Source organism: Phyllopteryx taeniolatus, chromosome 11, assembly GCF_024500385.1.
Source record: "Phyllopteryx taeniolatus isolate TA_2022b chromosome 11, UOR_Ptae_1.2, whole genome shotgun sequence".
NCBI classification, from domain to species: Eukaryota; Metazoa; Chordata; class Actinopteri; order Syngnathiformes; family Syngnathidae; genus Phyllopteryx; species Phyllopteryx taeniolatus.
The window spans coordinates 10,171,936-10,187,338 of NC_084512.1; the positions used below are offsets into that span (position 1 = coordinate 10,171,936).

General features: G+C 41.5%; 1 protein-coding gene across 3 annotated transcripts in view; it reads right to left on the reverse strand.

Annotated features, from left to right (window-relative positions):
• zmp:0000000755 (phosphofurin acidic cluster sorting protein 2) overlaps positions 1-15,117 on the reverse strand; it is a 70,262-nt gene extending 55,145 nt beyond the window's left edge. For all 3 annotated transcript variants that reach the window (XM_061790905.1, XM_061790906.1, XM_061790904.1), the window contains exon 1: positions 14,732-15,117. In XM_061790905.1, the coding sequence (XP_061646889.1) occupies positions 14,732-15,114 (383 nt within the window). In that variant the 5' untranslated portion in view covers positions 15,115-15,117. The remainder of the gene's footprint in view (positions 1-14,731) is intronic.
• Positions 15,118-15,403: the final 286 nt, after the last annotated feature.

Below are 15,403 nucleotides of genomic sequence, written 5' to 3' on the forward strand. Positions count from 1 at the left end.
GAAAGGCGGACTACACCCTGAATTGGTCGCCAGTCAGTCACAGGGCACATACAGAGACAGAGAGCCATTCAGACTCACATTCACACCGTCACTGAGTGGGAACTGAACCCACGCTGCCCGCACCAAAGTTAGGCGAGTGCACCACTACACCATCAGTGACACTTGATAGAACCATACACATTAATAGTACTATAAGTCAAATCAACCAATAAGGATGAACCAATAATTAAGGATGTTAAACCCTCATAATGGTGAATGGTGCCGAATGTGGCTGTAATACCCAGCAATGGCGTTCGACGCGCAGCAACTATTTTTGTCGGGTGCGTGGCAAGCTACGCAGAGGTGCTGCGCGGGGCAATTCGTCGGTCACGTGATGCAATGCGGGCGTTGTCAGCTGTGCGACCGCAGGAGTATAAAGAGGCCTTAACGCGGCTAATTACGATGCTGAGATCCAGAACTCAATATGCTTTTGATTCTAAAGTATGCTATTACAGCTTAGACAACTACAGATAATTAACATTAAGTAGACCAATTTTCAGCCTTTGTTTAGTAATGACTAATAAAACTAAGGAAACACACTATATTCTTAACTATCCCTATCCGTCGAGCCACTCTGCCATAAAGCCCCGACTGGTGGAGGGTTGCTGTGATGGTTTTCTTTATAGAACTTTCTCCCATCTCCCGACTGCATCTCTGGAGCTCAGCCACAGTGATCTTTGGGTTCTTCTTTACCTCTCTCACCAAGGCTCTTCTCCCCCGATTGCTCAGTTTGCACGGACGGTCAGCTCTAAGAATGGTTCTGGTCGTCCCAAACGTCTTCCATTTAAGGATTATGTAAGCCACTGTGCTCTTAGGAACCTTAAGTGCAGCAGAAACCTTTTTTTGTAACCTTGGCCAGATCTGTGCCACAATTCTGTCTCAGAGCTCTTCAGGGAGTTCCTTTGACCTCATGATTCTCATTTGCTCTGACATGCACTGTGAGGTGTAAGGTCTTAAATAGACAGGTGTGTGGCTTTCCTAATCAAGTCCAATCAGTATAATAAAACAGAGCTGGATTCCAATGAAGGTGTAGAATCTAAAGGATGAGCAGAAGAAATGGACAGTACCCGAGTTCAATATATGAATGTCACAGCAAAGGGTCTAAATGCTTATGGCTGTGTGATATTTCATTTTCTTTTTTTAAGAAATATGCAAAAATTTCAACAATTCCGTTTTTTTTCTGTCAATATGGAGTGCTGTGTGTGCATTAATGAGGAAAACAATTAATTTAAATGATTTTAGCAAATGACTGCAATATAACAAAGAGTGAAAAATTTAAGGGGGTCTGAATCCTTTCCGTACCCACTGTATAGTGACTGGCAGAACGATTAAATTATCTTCCACTAGAAAGCAGAAGGTAAATTTAACCTGTGTATCCACCTGTTGCCAACTAAACAGGCTGAGAATTCACACTACGTAAGCAAATTTGTGAGTTAATTGAGACAAGATCATTATTTCATTCTGTTTTCTTTTTGTGACATTTTTCTTTGGTGGTGTGCTGTGAAATTTTCCTTATGTAAAAAAATGTGTCTTGGCTCAATAAAACTTGGGAAACACTGAATAGAGGATGAATGGTGTGACATACAAGAGTGCTTTGGGCTAATTGACCAATAGAACATAAACAGAAACAGACAGTTCCGACTCCTTAATCTGGGATTAGACAAATGGGCCGGCCACAGGATCAGCGCTGTTTGAGAGTTGGCACATTAAACACTGATGTGTCCTTAACCAGACCCCAAGTAAAAATTGGGTTGTTTTTCTTTCTTCCTCTCTGGATTTGTGAGCAAATACCGAGATATTATTCATTTCATTATTAATGTCAACAAAATGTCCATGTTTCGGTCAATCCATCCATCTGTACCGCTTTTTCTCACTAGGATCGCAGGTGTGCTGGCGCCCATCGGAAAAGAATTGACTAAAATCATCGTCTGTTTCACATCATTTTTCACTATTACTAACTTCAAAGGCTAATCTTAAATACATCCTCCAGGAAAATATTACGTACAATATTTTTCCGTTTGTATTGGCCATTTCTGAATTTGAAGTTAGTTCATTGTGTTATGACATAATCCCTAAAATCGCTCCGTCGCTTAATACATTTAACATTAACATCCGTAAACTAATTAGATAATTGTTGCCGTGTTTTGCCGATGTTACGTGTGCTACACGGTTCCGCTGGGACCACAACCAGGGCCACGACCCGCAGCACCTCAACACGAAAATACAAAAGACCAGTGCAACAAATACGACACTGGCTGATCTGATGAGCAAAAATGTTCCTTAAACGTAAGAGTTGCAATAGAGGATGTCCACTCCAGAGGTGGTTTGAGGAGCCAAATATTGTACTCAAGTAAGAGTACTGTTACTTGACAATAATGTGACTCAAGTAAAGTAAAAAGTAGTCCTCCAAAAAAATTACTTGAGTAAAAACTACACAGTGAAATAATTACTTAAGTACTGAGTAAATAGTGACTAACTTATTTTTTTTTAACCACAGCATGAAGATCAATAACAAAAAAAATTACAAAATAAAATGTGAATTTGCAAATTCTGATGTTGCTATGTGCGTGTGTGTGTGTATGGCACAGCCAAATCTATATCATCTGCAATTTACTGCACGGTGTTTTCTCAAGTTATAAGTGAGCTGAAATATCCACGTTTGTGCAGACAAAGCCAGACAAATACTACAATACATGAAAGCTGTTTTTTTTTTCCGACTAAATGTAAACACGACTAGCGCGCCATTGCCTTCATGGTAACGACGACCTTCCCAACATGGTGGCCACGTAGGCACGACGATCAGTGGGCCTGGCTTATCTAGTGTTAATACCTATCAGAATCAGAATCATCTTTATCTATGCCCGGGAAGCCCAATGGAAGATGTTGTGTGAGGTCATGTGACTTTCTTGTGTCGTTTGATTGGTGAACTAGACATAGACGTCACTCATGCTTAAATGGGATTGGCGCAAACAGCGCCCGATGCGGAAGTCGAAGTCATAGTCTTGAGCATGAAATAGTTGATAAATAAGCAATAATTAATAAATAAAAGTAGCGAGTGACATTTAGATCTTTGTAACGCAGTAAAAGTACCGTTACTTCTTAACAGCAGAAGCGGCGGAAGTACTTTTTCTTGTCTCGTCAATTCCTTTGACTTATCCAAAGCTAGTCCCGAGCGCACAGGCGGAACCTCAGGCCAATGTACTCGCATATTAGTCCGCCACGGAGTAATAGTCACAATTACATCTGTGTGCAGATGGTGGATGTGTGGAATTGATCTAGCTGCCAGCATTCAAGGAGTACAAAACAGCATATGACGACAACGACGAAAATAAACCTGTCACAACCTGTCATGAAATAAGGCATTAGGACATCGATATGTAGTATGTATACAAACCACGTGAGGGAGGGTGAAAAGCTGTCCATTTAACCCATGTTTTAGTGACAATATTTTATACAGCTGATTCTGGTAGACTGCAAAACATCTCTGATCCTACAATGACACAGCTTGTTTTCAGCTGGTCTGTCAGGTGCTTTCATTCATCCACACCACAGAGTTTCATCTGAAAGAATAGTCCATGTGTTGTTGCTGGCACATCCAACTCAGGAAATGCCTGCATGGGAGAGGTGGGAAATAAGTAGAGCAAGAACAAGGCAGAGAGTATAAGAGTATAAAGACAGGCCTGATTCACCCTGAGTTGGAGTTGTTGACTGTTAGAACACAAAACTGGATAGAACTTAATTTGCAAAGAACCTATTATCTACCCAACAATGTTCTGAACGTTATCCCATTCTGACATCCAGGCATCGGTGGGGGCGGAGGGTATGGTGGGGACTTTTCCCATCTTGATAAAGAGAAGAGAAGCAGCCTGCTGGTTCTCAAACTCTGGGAGAGATTAGCAATGCTTTTAAATGAGTTGGCAATCCACAGCTTCAATCCTACTCCACCTCCCATGGTGCAAGTTGTTGGTCAACAATGGAACACAAAAGAGGGTAGTGGGGGCTGAGCGAAGTGAACCGTCCCAGGAATTCTCAAGTTGCCAGGAATGTGAAACCCTCCCCAAGGAAATTCCTCTTGCTCCAGAAGGCAGAGGAAGGAAACCAAATGGATTTTGACACATTTTAGACTGTGGGAGTGAGCGTGAAAAGGGGGGGAGTCACGGTGTTGATTGGTCCACCCTGAAAGACCATGTGAACAACACGGTGAAGCAAGGAGTCCAATTGATTTCAACATCAGGATTTTCAGGACAAATTGCAGAAGTTGATCGCCCTGGAGGTGGTAAAATTCATAATTTGCAATACTATGGGAGAAATATGCATCAAAAGAGCTTGAACCACCAACATGCATGATACGAGTCAAGATGTATTGTGCGTAACCATCACAGGATTAACACAGACTGCATGCTTTGATTTTTCTTTAGCTTTTTGAAGTACAAAAAAAATGTTTCCAATCCAAACAAAACAGTGGTGGACCCTGATCTCACAACTGTGTCTAACCTAGAGCTTCCACAGTATTCCCAAATTTTATCCCAATAAAGTGATCACTTCCAATCTGATACCGATATTGCAGTCTCGCGTTTTGGCCGATACCGATATTGGTCCAATCCGATATCAGCAAAAATCATACATAATTGACTTATTTTGTAGTATGGAATGTTAGAAAAGGCTTGATGAATTGATATTACTCAGAGAACAATAATCAGCAACAATAGGCATGAGCAAAACGGACCCATTTATTATTAACCAATGGGTTATATAAAGTAACTTTAAACATGTGAATGCCCTACAACTGAATAATGTAAAATTTATAGTAGAACATCCTGAAAAAATAAACATAAGCTGCGAATGGTTGTTTGTTTGTATGTACCCTGCGATTGGCTGGCAACCAGTTCAGGGTGTAGCCCGCCACCTTCCCGATGATAGCTGGGATAGGCTCCAGCACGCCCGCGACCCTAGTGAGGAGAAGCGGCTCAGAAAATGGATGGATATTCTAAATTTGAATAGATTAAATTAAAAAAATAGCCCTGCGATTGGCTGGCGACCAGTTCAGGGTGTACTCCACCTCTCGCCCGAAGTTAGCAGGGATGGCCTCCACCACGCTCGAGACCCTAGTGAGGATAAGCGGTACGGAAGATGAAAGAATGAATGAATAAATAAAAAATACATTTGAAAACCATGATCGATAACTAAATTACAAATACAAATTGTACTATTTAAGTACAAAATAACAACTTAAATTCAATTCAGTAATTGTTTTTTGTCAGTATATGGTGGGAACAGAATTTGCTTTCTCCACGTGCGGCAATGCGTCTGGGATATAGTTTTATTCGCTGTTCCTGCTGTGCACATCTCGACCTCTGAGGGGCAGTATGGTGCACATAATGAGATACACACTTGCAGTAACAAAGAAAGAAAAGTCACGATCGAATATTACTAGGGTATGTTTGGAAAGTCAATCTGACGCTCTCGCTGCACTCTGAGAGAATTTACGAACAAGTGTGTTGGCCATTGCCAGGGATACGTCAGTGCGTCCGCCACATTGAATGTGTGAGTTCAGCCTGTAAACATCTGGTCGTGGCTGCCGCTCCGGCCGCTCCGTCTCCTCAGTCAGAGAGGCGGCAGTGCGCTCCAGCACTCCCAGAGTGGGGCACTCTGAATAGCCAAACAGCACAATCCAACAATGCTCTTGAGTTTCTGAACATTACAAAGTATAGAGAGTTGGAGTAAATTTCCAAATGTCCCCTTAATATAACTCATTTTTCACAGAGTTTGAAGAATATACGCCTTAGAGTATTGTTCTATTGCCATTTTGCAGGTGTTTATTAGACTTTACACTGATTTGATCGGGCTGATCGGTATCTGCCGATATTTAGCATTTTATGCTGATCGGCTGATCGGCTTTAATGTCATAATTCGCCGATCCGATCAATGATGTCATTGATCGGGTCCGCAAAAGACATTTACTCCGCGTCGCCGCATGCACAGTATATTTGAATATATAGTATATTTAAGGCTTGCTTGAGGTATGTTCACGTACTTTTAATACGATACGGCTCACAAGCAGGCATTAAAATTTTATGTAGCCTAGCAAGCTAGCAGTAGCACGAACGGTTGGACGTAAACATGCCGCCGTTCTGTTGAATCATGCTCTAAAGTTTTGGTGTGGGTGAAGTAATTTAATTAAAAATAAAGTAATTTAATTACAGTAAGTTAGCACGCATTATTTCTGTCATGTAATGTTTGTTTGACCTGACTGATTAGAATACACGATCTGACTAGAGCAGTGAATTCCAACCTTTATGGAGGCAAGGAACATATTTTATAATTGAAAAATAAAAATGTCACAAAAAGTGAATACATTAATTACTGTATTTACTTCCTGCCATCTAATAGAAGACCATTCATTTGTTCCGTCTGTCATTATGCCTCACTGGCATAAATAGAGGAAGAAAGATGCATTATTTATTGTAAATATAATTTTTTGAGCAATTAAGTACACAAGTATATACAGTAAATGAACAGGGGCCTCATGTACAAAGACTTGCGTGGATTTATGGTGTACGCTCAAATCCAGAAAACGTTGTACGCACAAAAATATCCAGATGTATGAAACTCTGCGTACTCATGAATCCAAGCACATTTCATTCGTACATTCCAACCAACGTGGAAATGAGCGCACATGTTGGAGTAGCTGACTCCTCCCTGTCCACGCCCCTATTTGAATATGCAAATCACATTTAAATGGCACCTGAGATGGCGATCTCTGCATGATCAGAAAAAAAGGAAAATGAGCAAGGTAATGAAGAAAAATTATTTTTCTGAATGTGAAGTTGCTCAAGGAAGTGGAGGTGCAAAGAAAATCCTCTTTGGCACGCTGTCCTCCGGCATTAACAACACGCGAAAGAGGAGTGAATGGGACAGCGTGTGTGCGGCTGTGAATGCTGTGGAGACAGAATAGCGCGCACACGCTGAACTAAAAAAGAAGTGGTCAGACATTAAGGTGGATGTGAAGTGGCAGACAGCTGCCCACTGCCAAAGTGTGGCCAAAAAATGGCGGAAGAACTGGCACGGAGGGCCTCACCCTGTTCGAGGAGAGAGTCGCTGCGAGCACATGTGGCTGGCTGACTATGATCACTCCACAAGGTGTGGAGTACATGGTGTGGACGATGTATTTTTATAACTCATAACAAATGTGTTCATACAGTAACCTACACTCATGATGCACCCATCATTTCCCATCATCGAACAAATTTTAATATTAGTCAAAGATAACACAAGTAAAAACAAAATGCATTTTTAAAATGATTTTTATTATTAAGGGAGAAAAAAAAAATCAAAACCTGCATGGCACTTTTTTTTTTGGTCCTGTTCGGCTGTTAGGTCAAGCAGAATACCCTTTTATGCCGGAACAGTTTTACTGTGTCACAGTGGAGTTTTTAAGCTTCCGCTGTGGTTTCTTAGTATTATAATTGAAGTTTATTGAGAATCAGAGTCGATCAGAGCAAAGTTTCTAGAGAGGAGAGAGAAACAAAGACAAAGCACTAATTGTAAACAGGATGAGAGAAGTAAGTCATTACATTATCTACAACAATGAAACATTAAATATGAGTGTTGCATGGGGCTGTAGTGCTACACCCTGTGAGGGAAGGACAGGACAAGATACACCAGGACAAGGACAGGAGAAGAAGCATGCAGGCCGTGAACCCGGCGGTACAACTGAAGTGTGGTGGGATTAACTATGTAAATATAAGTCTACAGGACAAGAGTATAAATGAGAGGATACACAAGCGATTTGCATATTCATGAGTTATTTACGCAATAAGTGCGTGCCCCCCCCCCCCCCACCCTCCCAGTGAAAGAGTCCCAGGGGTGTGTGCCTGCGAACACATGCAAGTGAATTGACACCGTTTTACATGCACAAAGACTGACAGAAGTATCCTGTAATTGCTGTGCCTGCACCGCAGAGGCTGAGGACCCTACCCAATCAATCAAGGGGCGGGATCGGGCCCAGGGGTCCAGACTGGAGCGACCCAGCTCCTTCCCTCAGGTAGGCGCGACCGAACAATGCAAACTAAAACAAGCAGACATGCCAACAGCTTCTTGCCTCTTGCCATTAAATTCTTAAACAGTTAATTTACAATTCCATTGCAACATGCTGCCAATTTTGTCTTGAATTTGTTGTCACACCTCTGTCGGGGCAATTATACATTACTCGTGCACTCACTGTAGTAGTCTCGCCACGCTGCACTATTTGCATATCTGTTGTTGACCAATACTGGCCACTCGTGTGCCTGAGTAGCATCTGCAACATTTGCACAATCGACACTGTCCCAGATTATTGCACTCATCGTCACTTTAAACTGCACACATTTCCTGAAGTCTCTGCGACCTTTGCACAATGGTCATTACAACGGACTATTGTTCTATTAGTCGTTTCAAACGGCTCTAATTGCTAGAGGACATTGTCCAAAAAATAAATAATAAATTGTACCGGCATTACCACATTACTGGTAACCTTTTATTGCTCAGTGACTGTGTTTTTTATGTCTTTATGTCTCAAAAGTATTCTCTGTCAATTGACTGTCTGTTGTCGGACTAGAGCGGCTCCAACTATCGGAGACAAATTCCTTGTGTGTTTTTGACATATTTGGCAAATAAATATGATTCTGATTTCAATGGTATCTTTAAGTAAATATTAGATACCACTCTGCATGCAAAGGGATCTCAATATTGCATCCCCCAAAATGGGATCCAATTCAAAACACTAGATAAATTATTAATTCAATACATATTTGTACAAATACTACTATAAATAATTATAATAATGGGAGTACTGATGTCTTTGTCTGGCAAAACATCAATACAAACCAGAATTACCTTGTCTGTCAATAGACATTTTTTTGATAGATTATACTGAAATGGGGCATTATGTGACAAGTATACTTATTTATGACACAGATAAGGCTCTTTCAAGTAGATGACAGAAAGGTTATCTTGGGCCCCAGAATGAAGAATGCTCTGGTCACCACAGATAAAGTCAGAGGGGAAAAGAAAGGATTTTGTTGGTTGTCCACAGGCTAACCTTGGAAATACCACACCAGACCATGAAGTTGTATTTTTTGGGCGGGCACATACTGTATTTATTGTCCTAATTTTCCCTTCTTCACCATGATTAACCTACTTATATACAATAAGTAAACACATTATTTAAAAATCTATATTTTACATGAGTTTGAAAATGATGCAACCACTTTATAAGTCATCATCAGATCCTGATGATATGGGGCTCTCTATTAAGTCAAAAGTCACAAGATTATTGCATTGACATACTGTATATACAATATATATAAAAGGACAGTTTTCCCAATGCATAAAAAGTAACATTCTAACGTTCTTACTATCATTACTTCCAGTGGGTATTCTCATCTCACACTCTTATCCAGACACCCATTGTTACAGCTGGTGCAAATTTTTGCATTTATGATGAAGGCTATGAAGTTTTGTGAGACATATTATTCTCAAACTGCTGGGTGTATTTAAAAATTTATTCAGGTATTGAATCTATATTTTCCATTATATTGACAAACTGTTGAAGACAAGGGGATTTGAACATGCATCAAGACTGGATTGAGGCATTTAACTCACGTTTTGTCAAATCAATACAGTGCTGCTTGAATGTTTGATAAAACTAGTCATGCCACTGTGAAATACAGTCAAAGAACAGTGTATAAGAAAAAACATTCCAGAAATTAATCCCCACGCGAGGTAATGCACAATATCTATATCCTTGGTTACTCAGCAACACCAAAACAGAGAGCTATAGGGTCAGCTATCCATCCACCCATCCATCCATCCATTTTCTGAGCCGCTTATCCTCACAAGGGTCGCGGGAGGGCTGGAGCCTATCCCAGCTATCTTCGGGCAGGCGGCGGGGTACACCCTGAACTGGTTGCCAGCCAATCGCAGGGCACATACAAACAAACAAGCATCCGCACTCACATTCACACCGACGGGCAATTTAGAGTCCCCAATTAATGCATGTTTTTGGGATGTGGGAGGAAACCGGAGTGCCCGGAGAAAACCCACGCAGGCACGGGGAGAACATGCAAACTCCACAAAGGCGGGGCCGGGGATTGTACCCCGCTCCTCAGAACTGTGAGGCTGACGCTCTAACCAGTCGTCCACCGTGCCGCCGAAATGGAGATTATAATTTTGAATTGCATCAAAACCAGTGGCCGGAAAGGAAACTAGGAAACAGTTGTCAATAGGTATTTTATTTTCTGTGGGATTGAGATCTGGAGACTGGCTAGGCCACTCCAGGACCCCACCGTATAGCAGCAAACGCCTATACTGTTCAGGCCGTCCATATATACAATCACTAATTGGGATGGACATCTCGTTACATCTGTTTAGCCTACCCTTCCGCGATGCAGCAGCCAATCATGTTGAAGCAGGGCGGGTCTTGCCCAGAAAGGGCATGGGATTTCTACGAATGTCTGTGAAATGGGACGTTCCCTTTCCGGGTGTTTCGTCTTTTGTAATTTGTTTCGTCTTTTGGAGAAGTGTTTCGGCTTTTGTTAATTTGTTTCCTGAAATGTAAAAGTGTTTTGTCTTTTGTTAATCTGTTTCCTGAAATGCAAAAGTGTTTTGTCTTTTGTTAATTTGTTTCATGAAATGTAAATTTTTTGGGGGCTTTTGTTAATTTGTTTCCTGAAATATAAAAGTGTTTCACAATTTGTTATATTGTTTTGCACTTCCAAGGCACCGTAGGTTGGTGATGCCTGCAACACACTCTGCAGGCATGACCAATCGACCCACGCTTGATCCAAACTGTTACACTAGTCATAGAGATTAAGAATAGAAATGTTAATCAAATGTACACTAGATTAAGTGACCACACAACACATCTTCGACAAAGAAAGTACCTACAAATCTTTAGCAATAAAAAGTCCCACTGTACAGGTTATTTTCTTGTGTTTACCTTCAGTGGCACGGTAGGTGTGCTCAAAAGCATTCCTAATCGACACTTGCAGTTTTGCTGGCGTTTACCTTTGAGTCGCTCGACTGTCGTGTGTCCAGCAAGTGTTCTATCACGTGACAAATACGTGAGAAGCTGGGTCATATTGCTTGTGTTTCCTTAAAAGGTACGGGACATGTTTCAAGCAATTCTTGCTGATAGTAAAATGTCTGTCAACACTACAGTTTTCACTCCCTCGTCATTGTATTCAACGGTGAAAATGAAAATAATTCACACTGGAGGTTTGAAAGAGGTTGGAACTCATGCAATGTGTCAATGCAAAGTGAATTACAAAGACAAAAAAAAAAAAAAAGGCACTAGCCACTGTCCCGTGCAGAGCATATCGAATGGTACTCGGTCTACTAGAAATGTCCGGTGAACACAGTTCTACATATATTATGTACGACAAAGTTGTTCCAGAATACTCATGTTCTAACCTCATATATACTTTCCACTGACTGGATTGATTGATTTGGATTTCTTCTTACAAAAACACGACCGGCCACAATAGTAGGTACACTTGCACATATAATCACATCCAATACATGTATCAAATATTCTTCCTTTACAAAGGAATAATAATAATGCGAAATTTTGACTGACACTGTCAGAGAGGTATTAATTGAACAGTAGTTATTTTTCGTGTATGTTAAGAATAATTCAAATCCATCCATCCATCCATTTTCTGTACCGCTTCTCCTCACTAGGGTCGCGGGCGTGCTGGAGCCTATCCCAGCTATCTTCAGGCGAGAGGCGGTGTACACCCTGAACTGGTCGCCAGCCAATCGCAGGGCACATAGAAAGAAACAATTAAATATTTATTTACAATAACTTTTTACTGTACTGGGCGCTTTAGGCCACAAAAAATACCTACAAAGCAATTTTCTACTGAACAGTAATATGGTTGCATATGGCCTCAAAAAAAAAAGTACTTCAATGTAACGAACAATCTGCTCTATTGGACGACCCCCTGAAATCATAATAACTAAAGACTAGCATGAAAATGACCTGAGAGGCTTGCGGCACATTTTAATTCTTACTGTTAAGCTTCGAAGGGTAAGTAGTTTTCTTTTATTCTTGATGTGTTATATAGTGGTTAGCTTCTCTTTCCTTATGAGACAGTTAAGAATGCTAAACTGTTATTTAAACATCCATCCCAGCTATCTTCGGGCGAGAGGCAGGGTACACCCTGAATCGGTCGCCAGCCAATCGCAGGGCACATAGTAACAAACAACAATTCACACTCACACCTACGGGCAATTTGGAGTCTTCAATTAACCTACCACCCATGTTTTTGGGTTGTGGGAGGAAACCGGAGTGCCCAGAGAAAACCCACGCGGGCACGGGGAGAACATGAAAACTCCACAAAGTCGAGGCCGGGATTTGAACCCCGGTCCTCAGAACTGTGCGGCAGATGTGCTGACCAGTCGTCCACCGTTCCGCCTTATTTAAACATCTTCTACAGTTAATAGTGATGTTATGATGGCAGTGTGACAAGTGGAACAAATTAACAATGGGAAAAATTGTTTTGAAATTAGGACAACTTGCAAGTCAAGGGACACTTGACTTTCGAAATGCCACTGTACTGTGCATTTTTGTTACATTTCAAACTAACTACAATTCTGAATTTACATTTGGTTCACAATTAAAGGTGAATCAAAAAATTCCCTCGTGTCATATTGAAGCTACGCACGCACACACACACACACACACACACACACACACGCAAATCTCTTTGCGTCTGCAAGTGTAAGAAAAAACGATCCAGATAATGACCTAAAGCAGGGGTGTCAAACTCATTGTAGTTTGGAGGCCACATACTGCCTAATTTGATGTCAAAGGGGCCGGACACTAAAATCATACCATACTGAATATAATAATGACTAGCAATAACTTGGTCCTTTTGTTTTAATGGAAAAACAAGTACATTGGGAAAACCTTCAGATTTAATTACTTTTTTAAATGTATCATTTTTCAAAACAACCTCAGATTTCTTGAGAAAATTTTACTTTGGTTTGTCATCTCTGTGTGCATAATAACCGATCACAGTGATTGCATTTCAAGGCACAAAATGTTAAGTCACATGTATTTGGAACTGAACAATATAGTCTTGAACTTTAAAATTAAATCAATGTATAACTACCTAGGAATTAATACTATTAAATTTTCAAAATGAGCACATTATATTTCTTAAAATTATCCGTAGTCCCACCACCACAAAGTCTTCAAATTCATTCTTGCGGGCCAGTTTTGGTCCACCAGCTGTATCTTTGACATTACTAATCTAAAGTACATTTTGCCACACTAATGCTATGCAACAAATTTCAATTTCAAGTCTGTGCGGAACTTCAGCTATGATGGTAACAACTGTTCAATGGTTTCTTTTCAAAATGTTAATCAAGAAGCACACACAATGATCCATTCCACAATTTAAATAAAGAAAATTTCATACAGTACTGTATAACAAAAGGGAATAGAAAAAGCAACACTCATATATTTTTAATCTCACTTTGTTTTTACGTCATCTGAGCTCACGTGAACGCTGAATAATGCTCATGTGTCCCTCATCAGCTCCGCAGTAAATAATTCATGTTGTTCACATGTTGTGACTCCATTCACACTTGCTTGCATACTCGTGCAGGCAGCAGGCAAACACACATATGCACGCACGCACGCCCAGAGTGGAAGGACGCCCTCCCCTTTCAAGCCCACTTTCCCCCCTGTGAGTAGAACAGATCTAGGTCAAAGCTGATTAATGTAGCCTCAGCTCCCGAGAGAGGCTTCTGGTCAGGTGGCAGCAGTGTGCCTCCTCACCGACGATGCATACTAATGCACACACAAGTCTAGTTGAAAATAAATCGTATAGTTTGGTTGGCTTCAACGCAAAAGAGTGTGTCAGTAAATGTGCATACAACATTTGTTGTGCCACAGGCCGCGTAAACATGCAGAGTTGCTTTGATGGTTGCATTTGACGAGTTAGCCACAAGAGCATGAAAACGCGAAAACTTAAGAGAAACAAGACAACCACATAAGTGTAGACAGATCCCATTTGTTTACAGTTCCGCTACAAAATGACAATAATATGCGACTAATGGGACAAACGGTGCCCATATCGTTGTGTATCTGGAATGTTGCCGTCAATAAATCCGAACAAGGATTCAAATGTACCCAAGATGTTTAAACGTCAATACAGATTTGTAGTTTTATGTCAGTTTCTGGCGATTTGTTGCAGCAGCCGTTAGAGAAACTAGTTAGCCCAACTTTGCTAGCTCCTAGTTATTACCATAACAATCGGATTTAGAAACACACAAACACACACACACACACACACACACACACACACACACAAGTGTCATTATCACGATTATTACAAACAAGAAGACGTTTCTACGAATCTGGTGCCCGGAAGCCCGTACATTTTCAATGATAAGAAATGTTTGTTAAACCCCTACTGTCAACTCTAACCAGTAATATATGCTGGTAGCCTTAGCACTAGCCGGCTCCCTAGTTAGCTTCCTTGTTAGCCAACCCAACAGTAAACCAGAAATGCATGGCAGCACGTTCGCATTGCTTCACGTTAGTCACCGAGGGCGTTGTTTATCCAACAGTAGCATCATCGTCACACATCATAAAATAAAACGAAAAATATTCACGCTAAGGCAACAATGTCAACGTTACCTCGGCACGCAGTTCGGGGATGATCGGTCGATCTCCCAGGTTGCAAAGAGGTTCATAGGGACAGGCATGCCGCCGGAGCCCGAGCCCAGGACAACAGCCCCGGCGAGGGCTCCGGCAGGGAGCGTCGTCGGCGCCGGTAGACAACCGGCACCGCTGCTCGGGCTCATGAAAGCGGCCCGGGCGCCTCCTCTCTCAACAGCCGCCGCCATCATCACCTCCACTGCCGAGGGAGCAACACTAAGTGTCGGACGTACGCGGGAGCCTGTGAAGTGCGCGCTGCCTGCCCAGCTCCTCCAGACTCCCGACTGACTACCCGATCCCGAGCCCTCTACTGACTGCCTACCAGTGGCCGAGATGCTGATAGTAAGGGCGGGGCGGGGCATGCCATCACACGGCGGGAGGGGGCAGCACCGCTTGCCTTGGGAATGTCTACTCTACACGCTTAACCATATGTAAACAAATACAAATACCACGTAGGTCATTTTCAATACAGAGCACTTGCACATATGTTTGAAGAATTGAACAAAAATTCAATGGTATATGCGTGCAGTGTGGAGCAAAATATCAATATCACAGACAAGAGAACCTAATATTACATTGTATTATGATATATTATCAATACATAAGAGCCAAATAATGATATTTGAGTTTTTTCCCCAATATGAAAATTTG